Source organism: Saccoglossus kowalevskii, chromosome 10 (assembly GCF_978046115.1).
Source record: "Saccoglossus kowalevskii chromosome 10, keSacKowa6.1, whole genome shotgun sequence".
In the NCBI taxonomy this organism is placed as follows: Eukaryota; Metazoa; Hemichordata; class Enteropneusta; family Harrimaniidae; genus Saccoglossus; species Saccoglossus kowalevskii.
In genome coordinates this window covers 13,341,878-13,363,727 of record NC_140650.1, presented here as the reverse complement: position 1 = coordinate 13,363,727, position 21,850 = coordinate 13,341,878, and the positions used below count along the sequence as shown (strand labels likewise).

The 21,850-nt window shown below is 33.8% G+C and overlaps 1 protein-coding gene across 1 annotated transcript in view; it reads left to right on the top strand.

Moving 5' to 3' along the window:
- LOC100370605 (uncharacterized) overlaps window positions 1-21,850 on the top strand; it is a 64,864-nt gene that overhangs the window by 21,291 nt on the left and 21,723 nt on the right. Inside the window, exons 4-5 of the mRNA XM_085504268.1 lie at window positions 16,067-16,217; window positions 20,750-20,792. Of these exons, the coding sequence (XP_085360394.1) occupies window positions 16,067-16,217; window positions 20,750-20,792 (194 nt within the window). The remainder of the gene's footprint in view (window positions 1-16,066; window positions 16,218-20,749; window positions 20,793-21,850) is intronic.

Here is a 21,850-nt window from a genome sequence, read left to right as displayed (position 1 = left end):
ACGTCATATTTACTGGGCATTGCCACGTGTTTTTACCGACCCCATCAAAACACTGGTATGAATGACGTGTTTCTGATTTATATATTCAAGAGCAGTTGTTCTGGTCCAACGATTTTACATAAAATGTCTATGTCTATACGTTAACTTTCAATTTCAATAGTCTAGAAAGTATGACAAAGCAGTAATTCCTGGTTTAACGCGCAAATATGCAAATTAGCCTTTTTCTCGTCTTCTATTTTTGGTGAATTCTTGGGTTTTAAATTAAAATAGCTGATAGACGCTTTGACCATTTGCCTCGAAATTTTCACACATTATTGACAAGGTGTTCCCCCTTCAAAATGCGTCCGGACAGTTTATTACGGCGAGTGGAACAAAAATAACAAGTCCGCAATTAACATGGATATATAAATTATGCAAAAATAGAAAAGAGTGAACTTTGAGGTCATGCTGTGCGACTTTGAAAGCTGTTAGAGAGATGAGTGGACGCATTTGAATTAGTAGTATACCAAGGTATCCAGTGATGTAATTTTACCCACAAACGGACTTGAAGTTTTTAAGCTAATTTTTTTTATACCACTTTTGTCCAAAAAAGCATATTTTTGACCCAAAATCAAAAACCCATTCTGGATATTTAAAATAAAGACAAGTTTTACAAAGTTTGTATAATAAGCTTTCAGAAAATATATAACATGTTGGATATATAATACCATCTTCATTGTCTAATTACTCAATTAAAAAGCAAGCCAGGGTATCAGGCAGGGTATTTAGCCTGAACCAATATTTAGTTGCCAATGTTGATGCCTATATTCTTATTGGCGTTCTGCCAAGTTCTCCTTTAATACCGATTACAGATGTAGTTTTACTTACACCAAGTATGAAACGATAAAATTGATTACAAGTTTGTTCAAGGTTAATGTCATCTTTTACTAAATCACAAACCCAGATTTCTGCCTCATACATTAAAATTGGTGAAATTAGTTGGTCAAATAACTTTAAACACAGTGAAGGGGACACCATTTTGTGATTTAATATGGTTTGTCGTATAGATATAAAAGCTTTCATTGCTTTGTTTTTTACATATAAATGTACCAAAATGAGCCAAGTACGGGTAGGGAGTACATTTAGACAAAAGTGTTACAGCAAGTCTCAGAAGTATTGGGGCAGCCAATTTGCAAACTCATGAGCGAATTGGTTAACTGCTTGGTTTTTGGCTAAACAGATGGCTTTCGAATCTCGCTGGCGGCGTCTTGTGATCACGCCAACTTACGGCGAATCTATATAACAGTAGGGAACGATCGTCATACTTGAGGAGCTAATCAGCGACGATTTTACAGTTGGGTGTCGATTTCGCTTTCAAATATACTAGGGAAAGTGTTCTACTTCTTTCGTATCCACGTAAAAATGACGAATGACTTTTTTAGCAGTCGGCTTAATTTTACCTCAACAAATCTTTTGTATTGTGAAAGTTTGTTATTTTCTCCCTGATTTGTAGGAAAATATTTCTCAACTTAACTATTTACATTTTGTTGTTTCAAGCAGTGTTCAAGATGGCTATCCCCATATAATATCGGTGAAATAATCGCATTTATCATATTATCACTTGTACGCCAGCTGACTGTGGTTATTTTCAGGCTCACCGACTCAAATTACTCATAGGGGAATCCAGACATGTACCAGGCTGCGTAAAAAGCATTCTATGTCGCCTACTGCAATATAGACTCACCCAGAGTGGACGCGATCACAAGTCGACGCCAGCGAGATTCGAAAGCCAACTGTTTAGTCAAAACCCAAGCAGTTAGCCAATTCGCGAGCATGTTTGCAAATTGGCTGCCCCAATACTTCTGAGACTTGCTGTATTACGAACACTGTTGAGTCACTCTCGTCAGGCCAAGGGGAATTATTGTAGTTCAATGATTAGACTTGTCTGGTCAGTTACGGGGCACTTTTGTTTACGAGGCGTCCATTTTGCTACGTTATAGGGGTCAAACTGCATTAATATATAATTAATTAAACATGGCTCCTTCACGTCCACATTTAGTTTTTGTAAGATGGAACTAGTTTTAATTCGTTAGATTTTAATAACTAGTTCCAGTTCGTACCTCTGATATTTTCTTTCTCAATGAAGTGTTTTGCTGCACCCGTAATTGTTGTAAAAATCCCGTACATTTTACTCCGCAATACCCTCACCCTGTACTCGCGATATTTTACCACCCCCCATACTCGCTACATTTTATCACTCGTACTTGCTAAATTACCTCCATGTACTCGCTAAATTACCACCCGTACTCACTATAAATATCACCCGTACTCGCTACAAATATCACCCATACTTGCTACAAATATCACATGTACTCGCTATTTTCTGAAAAGTACTTTTCACTCGTACTTGGCTCATTTTGGTACATTTATATATATATATATATGGGAGATGGCCACACAGCCCTGTCATGTAGTCCCAAACAGGAAATGACTTCTGTGGCAAAATGCACTAGGTGTCAGCACTAGCACTTGCAATTTGCACTTACAAAAAAGAAAAAAAGCCAGGAGAGATAACAGTGACATTCAATGTCTCAAGAATCGTATGTTGGTTTTTAATGAAACTTGGTGTATAGATGCTCTGGGCTAATGCGCAGTTTGATTAGATTTTGGTTGAAACCCATACATATTAATTACCTGATTTGCATGATAATTAGCTAATTTTAGCTGTGCCTAGACTGTTCCACTGATATCTAAAGAGCCATTCATTAGATGTTGATGAAACTTGGTACATAGATGCTCTGGACTAATGCACAATTGTGATTAGTTTTGGGTAAAAATCCATGCATATAATCAACCTAATTTGCATAATGATTAGTCAATTATCGGCTTTTCCACTGATATCACATTTCAATGATACATAGGATGATAACCTAATTACCTAATTTGCATAATTAATCAATTTCAGCTTTTGCTATTTCAAGTACTATTCATTACTTTTCAATGATACTTGGTACATAGATGCTCTGATTAATTTTAAGTAAAAATGTGTGCATACTAATCAACTAATTTGCATAATTAGTTAACTTTTGACTTTTACTGCAAATACTAATTATCCCATTTTAATAAATCTTGGTACATAGATGTTCTAGGACAATGTACAGACCTGATTAGTTTTGGGTTAAAATCAGTGCATATTAATTGCCTAATTTCCATAATTAGCCAATTTTCAGCTTTTACACTGATATCACATGTACTAATTATTCCATTTCAATGAAATTTGGTACATTGATGCTCCAGAACAATGCACTCAGTTTTGGGTTAAAATCAGTTCATATTAATTACCTAATTTGCATAATAAATCATAAGTTTTACCTATAATCACATTTCAATGAAACTTCATACATAGATGGTTTGTGGCAGTAACTATCTTAATTCAATGAATTTTGGTGCATATATACTCTAACACAATGTGATGATCAAATTAGTTTTAGGTTTATATACATCTATAATAATTACCTAATTTGCATAATAATTTACTTTTCAGCTTTCCACTAATAATTATATTTTTACCTCTTACAAATCAACTATTGTAATGTATAATTTGGGGTGTTTTTTTTTTTTTATTAATACTCAACTTCTTTTGAAGTTGCATAGAAGAATACTTCGATATTAAAATGTGGATGTGAATGTATTGTCAACATAATGCATAGTAGCACGTGTTTTCACAATGCATTAAATGTCATTTTTGTGTTGACTGACAGATGATGGGTCTTACTGACAAGCAAACAGTGTCCTAATACATTTCTATGCAGTGTATGAATCTAAATATTTTACTGTAATTTAACTGATGGTTAACTTTTGTTATTATTCTCATTAAATATCATAAACATGTCAAAACACTTGTCAAAATTTGACAGCAATTGAGTTTGTGCATGTTGAAAAAAAATAATTGATTGCTGAATATTTGTGGTAGCTTTATTATTTACAGTTTAATTACAAAGGCATCTCCAGGATGAAAAAAACTATTAGGCAAACTGGTCATCAAAAAAAAGCAAGTTATTACCGGTATATTTAGCTTCGCTATTGACTTTTTGAGTGGAGCTTATCATATGAGTGATTTTAATACTTCTTGAAAATTACAAGCCTGATTGCTTTAATACCTGGTGTCTATGTACCTTGGGTTGACCTCTCTTAGATTTCCAGATAATATCTTTAATTTTCTAATTTATGTGAACATTTTTGATAAAAGGGAATATTTTTGACTTCTTGTTGAAAACAGCAAATCCCATTGCTTTGATACTGTACATTTAGGCACCTCAAGTAGACCTCTCTCAGATTTGTTCATTTTGTGATGATATCTTCAATTCTCTAATTTTGATGATTATTTTTGTCATTTTTTGTAGAAAGTGATATTTTCTACTTCATGTTAAAAACCACAAGTCCGATTGCTTTGATATTACATATATAGGTACTACATGTGGACTTCTCTCAGATTTGTTTATTTCATGATGATATCTTCAATTTTCTAATTTTGATGAATATTTTAGTGAAAAGTGATATTTTCGACTTCTTGTTAAAAACAGCAAGTCCGATTGCTTTGATACTATACATATTGTTCATTTTCTAATGATATCTTCAGTTCTTAATTGAAATGTGCATTGTTCACGTCCATACTGATTCCTTGCTAAATATATTGCCTGATTCAGTTGAAAGTTTGCACATATACCTATAAGTAATATTGTAGGCTGTGTTATTTTGTGATTCAATCAAATTTGTCAAATTAATGGCCATTTTGATTAAAATCTATAAATGTGTCCGAAACTTTTTTTTTGTAGATGAACAGGGCAATTTCATCCATCTTTCTATCAGGATCATGCATATTCAAAGTCCAGTTATTCCCCAGCTCCTGAGAGCAATGGTTCTTTGTAGTTATGTTGGTGATCATCTCTGTGTCTGTGGAATTGCATGATGGGAGTGATAAGTTTTTAATATAATTTTAGAAAAGTAAAAACTAGAGTGACTGTGATATGAAGACTGTTTTTAAATATTTAATATCATGAAATCTGGAGGAAATAATGAAAGGAAATTGAACTGGTATGGAAGGGCAGTAAATGTCATGGCGGCTGCAAAGTGCCAACAACTATGGATGTGGTTATAGCCTTGATTTGCAGTTTGCGTGAATGGCTGTGGGAAAAAAATACATGCAAAATTCTGTGCTTCAGTACCAGTATTTGCTGCTTTTTTGTGTTTGAAGGGTTTTATCATAATAATTAAAAAGAGAACTTTCAGATAAAACTCTATGGTATTATGGTATCCCAGAATAAATCATCAAAAATTCAATACAGTGATACATCTTCATCATCCCAATTCTACATGCATTTAATCATAGATCAGATAAAAATAAATTTCACAAAATATTGAAATAATCTATTTTCTGCAGCAATAAATACTTCTATTGATAAATGTAGACAAATGATTTACTTCTACTTGCATCCTGCTGGTAGTTGTACAAGCTATCTGGGACCAAGTAAATGTTTTATGCTTCACGTGTTTATTTGCCTTCAATTACGTTTTGGTGGGCATCACTGTCGTCCCTGGGATATTGCCGATAACATTTTAGGCCCACTTTACGTAGCTATCGCCAAGAAAATTTCAAGCATAACAATGTTTTGTCCTTTGTCGCCATTTTTAATTGTCCTTGACTCTTCCCACTTCAGAGTGAATTACATCATCTAGAATTGTTCCCTGGGAGTCTGTCTAAAAATGAATTCATATCCTTCATAATAATTCACAACGGTTTGTGTCGTTTTGGTCCTGGTCACCACGTTTCCCAAAATCTTGCCAATATCGGTTGGGTTGCAATTACCGTAGCTATCGCCGAGGTAAATAATCTCTCATTACACAGGCACTGTGGTTATTATCACTGACTTTTTGTCGCCGGAGTGATTTACATCCAAAATTTTGGTTCTCCAGGCGCCTCGAATAAATACCCTATCCCGGCCAAAGGGATAAGACTCAAATTGCCAAGCCAGTTTATAAAATTGTGAACAAATATTTTCGTAAATAACATCAACTGCGAAATATGCCCCCGAGAAGTGTCACTGATAGAACATTTTATATTATAATTTCTTTCAATTTTAATTTAATAGTTGGATTGCAATACATTAGTAATAATTAAAATAAATCTACATTTCTTTATTCCATTGCTGAGAATGAGTTATACATTTGTTTCGTACTATAATTTCTTATCTATATTAAAAAACTGTTCTGGGGATCATTAATGTCAATAAACAATATTTCGACTGTCCTTCTGCAACACCAATAAGATCAATACTTACAGTATGTCATGAAGCAGTATAAAAAGAATACATGATGTAAAGCATCATGCAGTTACTGCGACAAAGCCCTACTCCCCGTCGAAAACTACCCGCCAAGAAATCCCCTTACCATGAAAGCCACTCATCGTGAAGCTACTAGAAAAATGAATAAAATAAAATGTTTGCAGTAGATTTAAAAAAAGAAACACGGAACACAAATATACTCATGTTGCAAGATCAACAAAAAATGACAGCTGTTCTAGGAGTCAACATATGCTGAGGTTGAAATTTCTAAGGCTAATTCCTATAAACTGTCCCAAAATCTGTTGTGCATACAATTTAATACCAAGAAACTGTTGTTAGTTTCCAGTTTTAATCATGTAAGTGGCATCATAGAATTTAAATGTGTGTCCCTCATGCATCCATCCTCATTTGTTACTCAGACATGCCTGACCATTTATGTTCAGACTTGACACCATGTGACATCATATGATACATACATATATTGGGTATGTGTATTCACATGCTTTTGTCTTGTGATTAGATACAATATCGCCGACTGGCAGCCATTTCAATGCTAGTAATTGATCAAAAATATACATTTCATTACCAGATCTAGGTCATATATTGATTTTGGTATGTACTGTAGAACACTTTATTTTCGCTTGGAATTTATTTTCGCTATTTTCGCTGAAAGGATGATTCCGTGAAAATAAAATCCAGCGAATATACTTTTTTTCCTATATTTCACATTAAACTCATCAAAAAACAGTGAAAACAAATTCCATACAAACTGCCCAAAAAGCCTTTTCAGCGAAAATTAATTCCAGCGAAAATTAAGTATTCCACAGTATATTACATGTATATCGATTTGGTATGTATATTCGACATTATGGGACTGTCACAGGGTTCGTCAGAAAATCTATCACAATTGGTCTGTTCTGTTTATCTATACATGTCCAGCCTCTAGACAGTGTGTTTAATACAGCCAGGTAGGAAGATTTTTGTGCATACGTACACTTTGCGGTCAGGACGTCACGATGCCACCTAGTCATGCTCCTGGCAGAACATTGTAGTTTATAGACGCGTGTTTATGGAAAACAGCGTATTTGCAAAAACGTGAGAATTACTAGAACAGTATCACTGACTTGGCTGAAGGACATTGTGAATCATGGCCAAATTGTATAGGAAACTAACTTGACTGAATTACTGCCAGATTGGAGACATGAGGTCACTGACCTGACTCTTGGAACAAATAGATAGAAATAACCTTTGTCCCCACTCCTGCACTTCTCCTGGAGAAACCCCAGTGGAATTGGAAGCACATGTAGAAGCAGTCTTCCCTTGGTGACAGCAGGTTGTGGTCATGGTCTCTCCCTGCAAGTTGTGAAGAGATTCGGGCCATGCTGTATGAAGACTGACCAAAGAGCTCTACTAGGCCGATAATGGAAGCCACTAATAGTGATGAGAACATACCAAGCCACTGAATATCATGCTGACTGAAGACAAGGGAATCATAGATTTGATACCACCACGGATTGACTACAAAGACCATGGCATTTGTTACCGGTAACCCATACACACACACAGGCTGTAGTATTGATTGTTATTATTATTATTATTATTGATTGTATTGTTTGGAGACAATTATTTATTGTACGTGCTATTGCATAAGTGTATTAAATCTATTAATTTTACCAATATTGTGTTTTCATTACATAAGAGTGACGTTATACCCTGCATTTACTATCTTACGATTCCAATCTGGTTATTTATCGAGAGGTCCCATGTGGCCCTGTTTGTTATGGGTAAAATAAAAGAACCCACAATCATGGGTGTTGGGTGGTATCCTTCACGGACAGGATTGTTTGTGCCGAATATCATTCAACCTTGTGACAGGGACCTTGACGCACTTTAATCATAAATGGCCAACTGGTGTCCACTAGCTTTAATGAATGCTCTTGTGCAGCCATATTTTTACATTTCTGGACAGATTATGTTCAAACTTAACACACCCATACATCATGTCACATTTATATACTATAAAATACTTTATTTTAGCTGGAATTTTGCTGAAAAGACTTTTTGGGTGTTTTGTATGGAATTTATTTCCACTGAAAGTTGAATGAAAAATATAGAAAAAAAGACATATTTGCTGGTGTTTAATTTTTGAATCGTTCCTTCAACAAAAAAAGTGACAATTAATTCCAAGTGGAAATAAAGTATTTTACATGCAGTACATGATTTTGTTTTGTTTATGTTTTGTTTATGATGACTAAATTATGTCATTATCAGTCAGGTTCTGAATCATAATCACTGAATGGTTTCTTGTTTGTCAAATTGAGATAACTATGTGATAGTAATTGGTTGAAGAAATCACCAAAAGAAAAACTATTTCACCCTTTATAGTGAATGTCCAGAACAAAACTTGTAGCTGCCTACTTTGAATAAAATACCAACTTTTTAGCTCCGCTGTCGACTTTGTTGAGCGGAGCTTATCATATGAGTGATTGTCAGTCGTCGTTCGTGTCGATGTTTTACTTTTTCGACTTCTTCTTGAAAACTACAAAGCCTGAATGCTTTGATACTTGGGTAGACCTCTCTCAGATTTGTTCATTTCATGATCATATCTTCAATTCTCTAATTTTGGTGAATATTTTTGTCATTTTTGGTAAAAACTGATATTTTCGACTTCTTGTTAAAAACCGCAAGTCCAATTGCTTTGATATTACATATATAGGTACTACAGGTGGACCTTTCTCAGATTTGTTCATTTTGTGATGATATCTTCAATTCTCTAATTTTGGTGAATATTTTTGTCATTTTTGGTAAAAAATGATATTTTCGACTTCTTGTTAAAAACCACAATCATTTATGGTGAAAAATGATATTTTCGACTTCTTGTTAAAAACCACAATCATTTATGGTGAAAAATGATATTTTTGAATTCTTGTTGAAAACAGCAAGTCCCATAGCATTGATACTATGCATATTTTTCATTTTCTGATGATATCTTCTGTTCTTTAATTGGAATGTGCATTGCTAACAGCGGAGCTATCTCAGCCGAGAGGCTGCTTGTTTTTAATTAAAATTAATTTTCAAGGAGGGAGAGGTTTCAGTTTTGTTAGGGCACCTCTTACTTTAAAACAAATCTATATCACTGAAAGCCCTGGGTTGCCATCTTGTTTTTTGATGATGTATTAAAAAAAAATTTAATTTCACAAGAGTCAAACATTCACTAGTAAATATCAGTCATGTTTCTTCAATATAAGGCCTTTGCAAAGTTTCATTCTTGATTGATAAAAATTCATGGCGACAAAATTTAATTGGTAGAAATCATGCACATACACTATAATATCCTGTCTATGTGGGACATTTCAACAAAATGGCTGTTAATTTCATTTTCAAATTTATTACTTTAAAAGAGCCTTTTAATTAAATGTGACTGATCTCGTGTATTATTGAATTATTCATGTATTGCGTCAGCTCAGTGTGGGTGACATGAGAGATAGTTTAAATCATAAGAACAAATCAAATGGGGTTCTATCATGTATTGCGTCAGCTCAGTGTGGGTGACATGAGAGATAGTTTAAATCATAAGAACAAATCAAATGGGTTCTATCATGTATTGCATCAGCTTAGTGTGGGTGACATGAGAGATGGTTTCAATCATAAGAACAAACCAAATGGGGTTCTATCATGTATTGCATCAGCTTAGTGTGGGTGACATGAGAGATGGTTTCAATCATAAGAACAAACCAAATGGGTTCTATCATGTATTGCATCAGCTTAGTGTGGGTGACATGAGAGATGGTTTCAATCATAAGAACAAACCAAATGGGTTCTATCATGTATTGCATCAGCTTAGTGTGGGTGACATGAGAGATGGTTTCAATCATAAGAACAAATCAAATGGGTTCTATCATGTATTGCATCAGCTTAGTGTGGGTGACATGAGAGATGGTTTCAATCATAAGAACAAACCAAATGGGTTCTATCATGTATTGCATCAGCTTAGTGTGGGTGACATGAGAGATGGTTTCAATCATAAGAACAAATCAAATGGGTTCTATCATGTATTGCATCAGCTTAGTGTGGGTGACATGAGAGATGGTTTCAATCATAAGAACAAACCAAATGGGTTCTATCATGTATTGCGTCAGCTTAGTGTGGGTGACATGAGAGATGGTTTCAATCATAAGAACAAACCAAATGGGTTCTATCATGTATTGCATCAGCTTAGTGTGGGTGACATGAGAGATGGTTTCAATCATAAGAACAAATCAAATGGGTTCTATCATGTATTGCATCAGCTTAGTGTGGGTGACATGAGAGATGGTTTCAATCATAAGAACAAACCAAATGGGTTCTATCATGTATTGCATCAGCTTAGTGTGGGTGACATGAGAGATGGTTTCAATCATAAGAACAAACCAAATGGGGTTCTATCATGTATTGCATCAGCTTAGTGTGGGTGACATGAGAGATGGTTTCAATCATAAGAACAAACCAAATGGGTTCTATCATGTATTGCATCAGCTTAGTGTGGGTGACATGAGAGATGGTTTCAATCATAAGAACAAACCAAATGGGGTTCTATCATGTATTGCATCAGCTTAGTGTGGGTGACATGAGAGATGGTTTCAATCATAAGAACAAACCAAATGGGTTCTATCATGTATTGCATCAGCTTAGTGTGGGTGACATGAGAGATGGTTTCAATCATAAGAACAAACCAAATGGGTTCTATCATGTATTGCATCAGCTTAGTGTGGGTGACATGAGAGATGGTTTCAATCATAAGAACAAACCAAATGGGTTCTATCATGTATTGCATCAGCTTAGTGTGGGTGACATGAGAGATGGTTTCAATCATAAGAACAAATCAAATGGGTTCTATCATGTATTGCATCAGCTTAGTGTGGGTGACATGAGAGATGGTTTCAATCATAAGAACAAACCAAATGGGTTCTATCATGTATTGCATCAGCTTAGTGTGGGTGACATGAGAGATGGTTTCAATCATAAGAACAAATCAAATGGGTTCTATCATGTATTGCATCAGCTTAGTGTGGGTGACATGAGAGATAGTTTCAATCATAAGAACAAACCAAATGGGTTCTATCATGTATTGCATCAGCTTAGTGTGGGTGACATGAGAGATGGTTTCAATCATAAGAACAAACCAAATGGGTTCTATCATGTATTGCATCAGCTTAGTGTGGGTGACATGAGAGACAGTTTCAATCATAAGAACAAACCAAATGGGTTCTATCATGTATTGCATCAGCTTAGTGTGGGTGACATGAGAGATGGTTTCAATCATAAGAACAAACCAAATGGGTTCTATCATGTATTGCATCAGCTTAGTGTGGGTGACATGAGAGACAGTTTCAATCATAAGAACAAACCAAATGGGTTCTATCATGTATTGCATCAGCTTAGTGTGGGTGACATGAGAGATGGTTTCAATCATAAGAACAAACCAAATGGGGTTCTATCATGTATTGCATCAGCTTAGTGTGGGTGACATGAGAGATGGTTTCAATCATAAGAACAAATCAAATGGGTTCTATCATGTATTGCATCAGCTTAGTGTGGGTGACATGAGAGATGGTTTCAATCATAAGAACAAACCAAATGGGTTCTATCATGTATTGCATCAGCTTAGTGTGGGTGACATGAGAGATGGTTTCAATCATAAGAACAAACCAAATGGGTTCTATCATGTATTGCATCAGCTTAGTGTGGGTGACATGAGAGATGGTTTCAATCATAAGAACAAATTAAATTGGAATGCTTGGGAATTGAATTTGAATTGAATTGAAAATAATTGATCATAATGAAGGAGATAATGCAAAAAAATTGCTATAATATATATATTATAATTTATTATATGGTTCCTTTGAAATCTTTCAACCTGCTTTTATATCCACCTAGTATCATCGGTTTTATTAACATTTAAAAAAAAAGTAAAATGATTCAATTTTCTGTTAAAAATGCATGATACGTATGTTTACCAGACTTCTAATATCAAATTTCACAAATATCAATTAAAAACAACAGGTGTCAAAAAGTATATAAAAAGATGAAACATTCACAACTGGCCTGCAGTTCAACTTATCGGGTATTATTATAACCTCAGGTCTCCTAAAAAACCTGTTCATCAATTATCTACCATGTTGTGTCACATCGTTGGCCAGGGAACCAGCATATATAAATGTTTTGAATTAACATAATCATTAAAGGCCATGTAACCAGCATAGGTAAAATGTAGTATTAACTAGCAGTGTCAGCAGAAAATAATCTATTTAGTAGAAAATTGAATGTTTCAGTGTGTGCTCAGCAGTTTTACTCGAGGCTTCAGTCGCAAACAGGTATTTTTATGATTTTAAATTCAAACCTGAAAATGGAATTTATTTTCTCGTGTAATGATCGTCATAGGTTTTATTACTGAATCGAGTTTGAAGCAGTAATAAATATTGACCTATATATACAGTGTATATACGATGCGTATGTACCATATTGTATCAATTTTATTTTTTACATTCTAACCATGCTTTGGAGCTATCAGAAATATTTTTTTACCGCTGTTGATAGCATTCAATATTCAATGTCTCACTGTTTGTCCAGTTTATTTATTATACTATTACTTTTTCTGCAGTAAATAGCTTCAATTGTACCCAGAAAAATTCTAAAATATTATTTTTAAATAATATTCTACGACATATTTTAAGAAATCAGCAGTATTCAGATGATTTATTTTTACATATTTCAAAACCAAATATTTTAGTGGAAGCTTTAACTTTACTATTTATGAAAATTGATATAATTGGTATATTAATTTAGGACCCAATATATATCAGGGAATATAAATCAACTTGAATATTGGTGATTTTTTTAATATTTTAGAATAACCAAGGAGAGGTAATGATGGTTAGAACATGATTGTATCGTCATGGATGTGTAATTTTAGCATTATTATAATCTAATCAATGTGTTGAAAAATCAAACAGATGCTGTATTTTCATTTGCAAAACTTAAGATTAAAAAAATTTAAATTTCATTCACACATGATGTAATGTGTGACTTTGTCTGTTAAATCACATGCTAGCACTTAATCGTATTTTCTACCTTTTTCATTCAATGTCAGTATTCTGTGAAATCAGTAAGGAAAACCAAGAAGACTGTTTCTTACCAGCCTCTGATAAATCGTATCACTTTCAAATAATAGATTACCATATGTACGATAGCAAGCGCAATCTTCTGCACTGAATCGTTTACTGAGAACATAATAGTAAAATGAGAGTTGTAGCATTTCAATCGAACCATCTAGTCAAATTGAAGAGGTTCAACTTATCTGTGTCAGCTTTCAAGTGTTTTTATTTCTCTCATATGCAGTCCTTTTTTCAACTGATATCAAAAATTAAACGAATCGTTCATTGATTTTGTTGTTGTATCGTATTCCGAAATCATCTGTGTCGGTCAGTCACACATGTTTATTCATTCGGCCTTTACATACCTTCAATGAATCATTTTTAGCTCCGCTGTCGACTTTGTCGAGCGGAGCTTATCATATGAGTGATTGTCCGTCGTCGTCGTCCGTCGTCGTCGTCCGTGTCAATGTTTTACTTTTTCGACTTCTTCTTGAAAACTACAAGCCTAAATGCTTTGATACTTGGTGTATATGTACCTTGGGTAGACCTCTCTTAGGTTTGTTCATTTCATGTTGATATCTTCAATTCTCTAATTTTGGTGAATATTTTTGTCATTTTTGGTAAAAACTGATATTTTCGACTTCTTGTTAAAAACCGCAAGTGCAATTGCTTTGATATTACATTTATAGGTACTACATGTGGACCTCTCTCAGATTTGTTAATTTTGTAATGATATCTTTAATTCTTTAATTTTGGTGAATATTTTTGTCATTTTTGGTAAAAACTGATATTTTCGACTTCTTGTTAAAAACTGCAAGTCCAATTGCTTTGATACTACATATATAGGTACTACATGTGGACCTCTCTCAGATTTGTTCATTTCGTGATGATATCTTCAATTCTCTAATTTTGGTGAATATTTTTGTCATTTTTGGTAAAAACTGATATTTTCGACTTCTTGTTAAAAACCGCAAGTGCAATTGCTTTGATATTACATATATAGGTACTACATGTGGACCTCTCTCAGATTTGTTCATTTCGTGATGATATCTTCAATTCTCTAATTTTGGTGAATATTTTTGTCATTTTTGGTAAAAACTGATATTTTCGACTTCTTGTTAAAAACCGCAAGTGCAATTGCTTTGATATTACATATATAGGTACTACATGTGGACCTCTCTCAGTTTTGTTCATTTTGTAATGATATCTTTAATTCTCTAATTTTGGTGAATATTTTTGTCATTTTTGGTAAAAACTGATATTTTCGACTTCTTGTTAAAAACCGCAAGTGCAATTGCTTTGATATTACATATATAGGTACTACATGTGGACCTCTCTCAGATTTGTTCATTTTGTAATGATATCTTTAATTCTCTAATTTTGGTGAATATTTTTGTCATTTTTGGTAAAAACTGATATTTTCGACTTCTTGTTAAAAACCGCAAGTGCAAATGCTTTGATATTACATATATAGGTACTACATGTGGACCTCTCTCAGATTTGTTCAGTTTGTGATGATATCTTCAATTCTCTAATTTTGGTGAATATTTTTGTCATTTTTGGTAAAAAGTGATATTTTCGACTTCTTGTTGAAAACTGTAAGTCCGATTGCTTTGATATTACATATATAGGTACTACATGTGGACCTCTCTCAGATTTGTTCGTTTTGTGATGATATCTTCAATTCTCTAATTAATTTATTTTGGTGAATATTTTTGTAATTTTTGGTAAAAAGTGATATTTTCGACTTCTTGTTAAAAACTGTAAGTCCGATTGCTTTGATACTATTCATATTGTTCATTTTCTAATGATGTCTTCAGTTCTTTAATTGAAATGTGCATTGCTAACAGCGGAGCTATCTCAGCCGATAGGTTGCTTGTTTGTCTCATCTGATTTAAATTTAGCATCAACAAAGTTTACCGGTAGTACAGTCCATATGGACTTAATTTTGTTTTTCCTATCTCAAAGATGATCTGACAGGCCATTATGTTTATAAAAATGAATTATTGTATCTAATGGCATTCGCTGGCCTTTGTGAAAAATTGCACATAGATGAGACATTATAGAGTACGGATACTGTATATATATTACATAATTTTGTCACTTTTCTTACCTTGCACACAAAAAATCTACATAGTTTTTTTAGTTCCTGTTCGGACAAAGCCCAGAAAGATGTCATGTACTTTGAATGGATTTGTTAGAATTCGGTAATACTTTAAGTATTGTGGGACCTTGACGCCCATCATTTTTCAGATCAGATTCAAAATGGTCAAATGGAAAGCATTTTATTTTAATGATTGTTGTGCCGGAAACATTTCTTTGACATGCTATGTTGTTTAAATTTCTGTTGAAAACATGGAGATATGGATGATAATTATATCGCTTAATTTAGTATGACTCGGTACATATCTAAGTGTTGAGACAGTAATAATTGTCAATGTCAATATTTTCCACTACAAGTAGTGGTAGATTTGCATATTAATTTATATTTTGATCAAAATGAATAAGATCACACATCCACCATGTTTGCACTTTTTTTGTGTGTGTTTTATTGTGTCCAAAACAGGAAAGCAGTATATCACAGTCCTGCTAACTTCTGGTGTTGTTTTCTAGATGAGAGTGAAATAAGATTTGATCATGACACCACATTGGATGAACTGAACTTCAGCTTGGATTCTGGTTCAGAGAATAGTGATGATGATAGATTTGATGAGATGCTCATGTGTGCACCCACTGCTTTACAAGAAAATCTACAAGAATTAAGGTGAGTGTATATTTTTATTTTTGTATGAAGTAATCCGTTTTTGAGTGAAAACAAGAATTTACACAGTAGTTTTATACTCCCCCCTGAGTTCATAATAGTCAACCCTCATGCAATGTAATGTATGCCCAGTATTTGCGAGTTATTGAAGAAGCCTCTAAACCATAACAAATACTTGGGGAACAAAGGCGGAATGGAAAGCAAATATTTGCAGAGGAAATAAATCATGCTGAACAAATTGCACGGATCATCAACAAAAAATAAATATATATACCGGTATAAATCTAAAAAAAAAAATATGTAAAATAAAATATTTTCAGTTTTTCTGCCAGTGTAGTTTCTAATTGTCTACTCCTATATCAATGACATTGAGCTAAACTTACATTCACTACTCCTTTAAGTTTGCATATGTATTTTCTCTTGAAAATCATGTCATTACCTGTTGTGCAAATACAAATAAATATCAAAATACAATAGTTGATTACTATTACCTGCCTTAGATTTGTTCATTTTGTGATGATGATATCTTTAGTTCTCTAATTTTGATGAATATTTTTTGGTAAAAAGTGATATTTTCATTACTCGTTGTACTAATACAAACAAGTATCAAAATACAATAGTTGATTACTATTACCTCCATCAGATTTGTTCATTTGTTCAAGAAATTGTGATTTTTTTGGTTCTCAATTGTTCCAAAAAAAATGGGATGCGGCTTATTATACAGATTTTACAGTACTACAGGTGAACCTCTCTCAGATTTCTTCAATTCTTTAATAATTGAATTGTGCATTGCTAAGAGCGGAGCTATCTCAGCCAAGAGGCTGCTTGTTTAAAATTTAATCATAATATTATAATAAAACTTGGTACTTAGGAGCCCAGGGCAATGCACAGAGAGTTTAAGGTTGAAATGCATGCAAATTTGCATACTAATTAACCAATTTTTCACTTATATCTCAAAAACCAATTATTGCAATTCAATAAGACTTTATAGTGCCTGATCAAAATGCTAAAGACCTGATTTTTTGGGGTTTAAAATTTGAGCATACTGACGGATACATGGATAGATGCTCCGGGGTAATCCGTGATTAGTTTCATGTTGAAAACTTTGCATATTGATTAACTATTTTTTATTAGACAATTTAAATTGAACTTGTGGTATAGGTGCTCTGGAATAAACCAGATATACAATCATATTTATTCTCTGTATTATAAACTACTGTATATCACATTATTTTCAGGTTGTCGTCTCAAATAAATAGCAGACTAATATTAGTCGCCAAACTTCTTGTTTGAAAGGATAATTTTGAATTAGTTTTATATATGCCTCCAATACTTTCTCAGCTTACTTTGATTGGCTTGCATGATTTTGTTGAAACTCGATGATTCAACGTACTGGATTTTGGTTGCACATGACATTTTTCATTCAACCAAATATGCTCGGCCTATTACAATACATTGCCAGCAACAACAAATTCCTTTACAGTGCTATTTAGGCCAATGTATACCCACACTCGATCCTGGATCACTTCTAGTGACGAAATTCACACAGAAGGGGGGACTGAACAATTGTCAGTGCTTGTTTTGAGTGCTTTGCTTGCTGTTTTATGTGACTTTTTCTGCTGTTACATATCTATGATATGTGTCACTTTACTCTTATTTGTTTAATGTTTTAAATTGCTTAGTGGGAAGTCAGTGAATGAGCATGAGAATAAGCAGTGATTGAGGGCTCAGAAATGAACGAATAATACAGTATTTGTTTGTTCATCATGCTGGATAAAATTACAGTCCTGTGTATGATGTTATTTTAGTCAAAGTGCACAACATGTATAAATAAAAGAATATCACATCTGTTGCAATTGTAAGCTTAATATAACATGTTCAGTTGGGATGGAGTGGTGAAGATTTCTGTGTCGGGGATGTTCTAACTATATGTATAGTCTTTTTAGTAAAGGTCAATTTTCACAACCCTAAATCTGATTGATTTGGTATTATACATATAAGTACTACATGTGGACCTCAGAGATTTGTTCATTTCATGATGATATCTTAAATTGAATTTCAGCAATTGTTGCCATACCAACTAATTTTTGATTGGGATACATTAATCAGGCATTCAAAGAAATAGGAATGAAATTTTTTTTTTCAAAAATGTCTAATAATTTATGATTAGTGCATGTCAAGACACTAAATATATTTTTGGGAAAAAAACAAGGGCAATTTTTCAAACAACTTTCATAGGGATCCATGTTAATTTTATAAAGTTTAATTTTATAAAAATAAAAAGTATTCATCGAAATTTTCTAACAGTTCTTAACAATAATTAGTACTTCTCTTGGTGTATATGTATCTGGGTGGACCTCTCTTAGTTTTGTTCATTTTGTGCTAATATCTTTAATAATTTAGATAAATATTTTTGGTAAAAAGTGATATTGACTTCTTGTTGAAAACCACAAATCTGATTGATTTGATATTATACAACGGTACATGTGGACCTCTCTCAGATTTGTTCATTTTGTGATGATATTTTTAATTGAATTTCAGAATTGTTGCCATACCAACTGATTTTTGATTGGGATACATTAACCATAGGTGTTCTACAAACCCAAAAGATTGTTCGCAGACATTCAAAGAAGTAGGAATGAAAACTTGAAAGTACAAAAAATGTTAAAGCTTTATTTTATAAAAAAATAAATAATACCGTAAAATCTGCATTAGAAGCCGCATCCCTCATAGAAGTCTCTTTTTGAATAATTGAGATAATTGATGTGTGTAGATGCTCTAATAGAAGCCGCATCCCCTCTGTTGCATTGTACCATTTTAATAGAAGTCGCTGATTCTAACACATTTTACAGTTATTAGTATTCATCAGAATTTTCTAACAGTTGCTAACAACGCTTAGTACTTCTTGTCAACTCTAGACGTTGCACCTTTACTAAAGCTGGTCAGTCCTAGCCGACGAAGTCCGAAAACGGGGACTTATAATTCGGTCTGCGTCCGTTCGGAGTCATATCTCAGATTCCCTTGGACCGATTCTGTTCATTCTTTGCAAGTGCCTAGTACTTTATGTGGGACATATGCACATGCAGTGGTTTAGCGATTCGATTCAAAATGGCCGACTGGCAGCCATCTTGTTTTTTGAAAATGTAGTATTCTGGACATGCTTTGTCAGTTTTCATTCAAATTTAGTACATAGATCATACATGTTAGGATACATGTCCCCGACCGTCCGTGAGTTCCTGAGTCTGTCCGTTCGTCCGTCCGTCCGTCCGTTCGTGTGTCCATCCATCCGTGTTTCCGTCCGTCCGTGTGTCAGTCTGTCCAGAGTCATATTTCAGAATCCTGTGGACCGATTCCGTTCATTCTTTGCATGTGCCTAGTACCTTATGTGGGACATATGCACATGCAGTGGTTTAGCGATTCAATTCAAAATGGCCGACTTGCAGCCATCTTGTTCTTTGAAAATTTTGTATTTTGGACATGCTTTGTCAGTTTTCATTCAAACTTGGTACATAGATTATACATGTTAGGATACATGTCCATGACGATTTATTTCGCAATTGGATCAAAGATGGTCGACTGGCAGGCATCTTGTTTTTTATTTTTTATGTGGTATCTTGGATGTGCTGTCAGTTTTCATTCAAATTTGGCACATACATGTACTTTATACATGTTAGGATGCATGTCCATGACAATTTGTTTCAAAATCTGGTCAAGGATGGCCGATTGACAGCCATCTGACTTTTTGGCCTTACTACTATATTTCCACAATTAATGTACCATTTTCATTTGTATTTGACACATACATCATACATATCAGTGTGTTTCATAATCAGATCAAAGATGGCCGAATAATGGCTGTTCTTATTTTTGGTCATATTACTACTACACGGAACATGTGTTTTGATGTAAATAAACAATCTGTTGAATACGCCACTTGGAACTCAAGTTTCAAGGACACGCTTGCGACAACCCCTCCGCTTTAATATGACGAGCACAAAGAGAACTTTCAAAAATTTAACGGGGACTGTGTCATTTTCAATGACTTGTTACAAATGTATATTTCCTGCATATGAATAGCTTTACTTGGGACAAGACTGTTGTATTTTCGCTATGTTATTAATTATTGTACCCAACATCTGTTAACCCGTATTAAAAACTGTACTGTGGCCGTAGTTGTTCTTACTATAATATTGTGCACAGGGGATTATTATAACCCTAAATTATGCAGATGCAGCAAGTAGGAAGCTGTATGATTTACTTTTGTTTATTTGTCAGATTTATAATTAAAAAAAATCAATTTCTCAGCCCCCGAATTTTCTTTAGAATAAATCTCTAAACAGTGCAAGTCTGCTAAATAATAATCAATTTTACAATGGTTTTGGTTTATTGTAATCTGTTAATCTGTGAACAGAAGGGGTGGATTAAGATTAGATTTTCAGGCTTGGTACAAGTGGAATGGTTTATTTGTTGTGGATGTTGTCACTATCATACTACGCCTTTTTCTATAATCAAACGTACATGTTTTTTTTTTTCAGTTCTCGCAAGCCACCAGGTACACCAACATTACCAGAAGAAGAGGTATGTGTGATTATACTGCTCCCATTGTTATCAGTGCATATAAATTTCCTGCAGTTTTTTCAATATATGAAACATCACATCTAATAACAGTATAGTATTTGTCAGAAGTACATCTCCTATAGATGTCTCTATAAACCAAAAAAATGTTGTAAAATGAATCATTAAATATGTGACTTATTTTAACCATAGAAACACCTCTGTAAGTACATTTGAATAGATTGAATACGACTGGCATTGAAAGCCCAGTAGGTTTGGTATCTGAGAGTTGGGTCAGTTTTTTGGTGTGTGTGTGTGTGTGTGTGTGTGTGTGTGCGCGCGTTGGTGAGAACAGGTTTTGGATATTTTATTTCTGGGTATATTAAAAAAAATATTCTGTTCATGGTTGGTTGGTTTCACCATGGAAATACTAGTTCCATTGTTTCACTCATATTTTATTGGTGTACACACTTGCTGCTGTTTTAGTGTTTTTTAACGAACTGTCATTATATCGTTGGATTTAAAGCCACAAATTGAGCTAATTGACAATTTCTAGTCTTTTTTTCCCCTGAAATATGATCTGTACAGAAAGTGTAGACATGTAAACTAGGGATTACAATAATATTTTGGTTGCCTGGCACATAATCTCATTTCTATTAATGTATTGCGTTTCAAAATTTACATTTGGTTTTAGTGCTGTAATTTTTCAGTGAAAACATGTGTACACTAAATGCTGCCAAAATAAGTGCAGCTGACATGACCTGCTTAGTGCGGACCTCTACAGATCATTCTGGTACCACATGTCAACCCACCAATGATTTCCTAGTACATGTACTTTTCAGTGCGAATCATGTGGTATTTTGCTTTTCAAATCTATTTTAATATCATACCTCAGCAAGAACATCAGTTGCTATAACTTGTGTAAACAAAAGAGATGTCTCTGTGATCAAAATTTGATGATCAAGTATACTGTGATTGTAATATTATTGTTTTTTTGACTCCCATGTGCGAAGCACAAAATGGGAGTCTTTGCAGTTAGTGTGTCTGTATGTGTGTATGTGTGTGTATGTGTATGTGTGTGT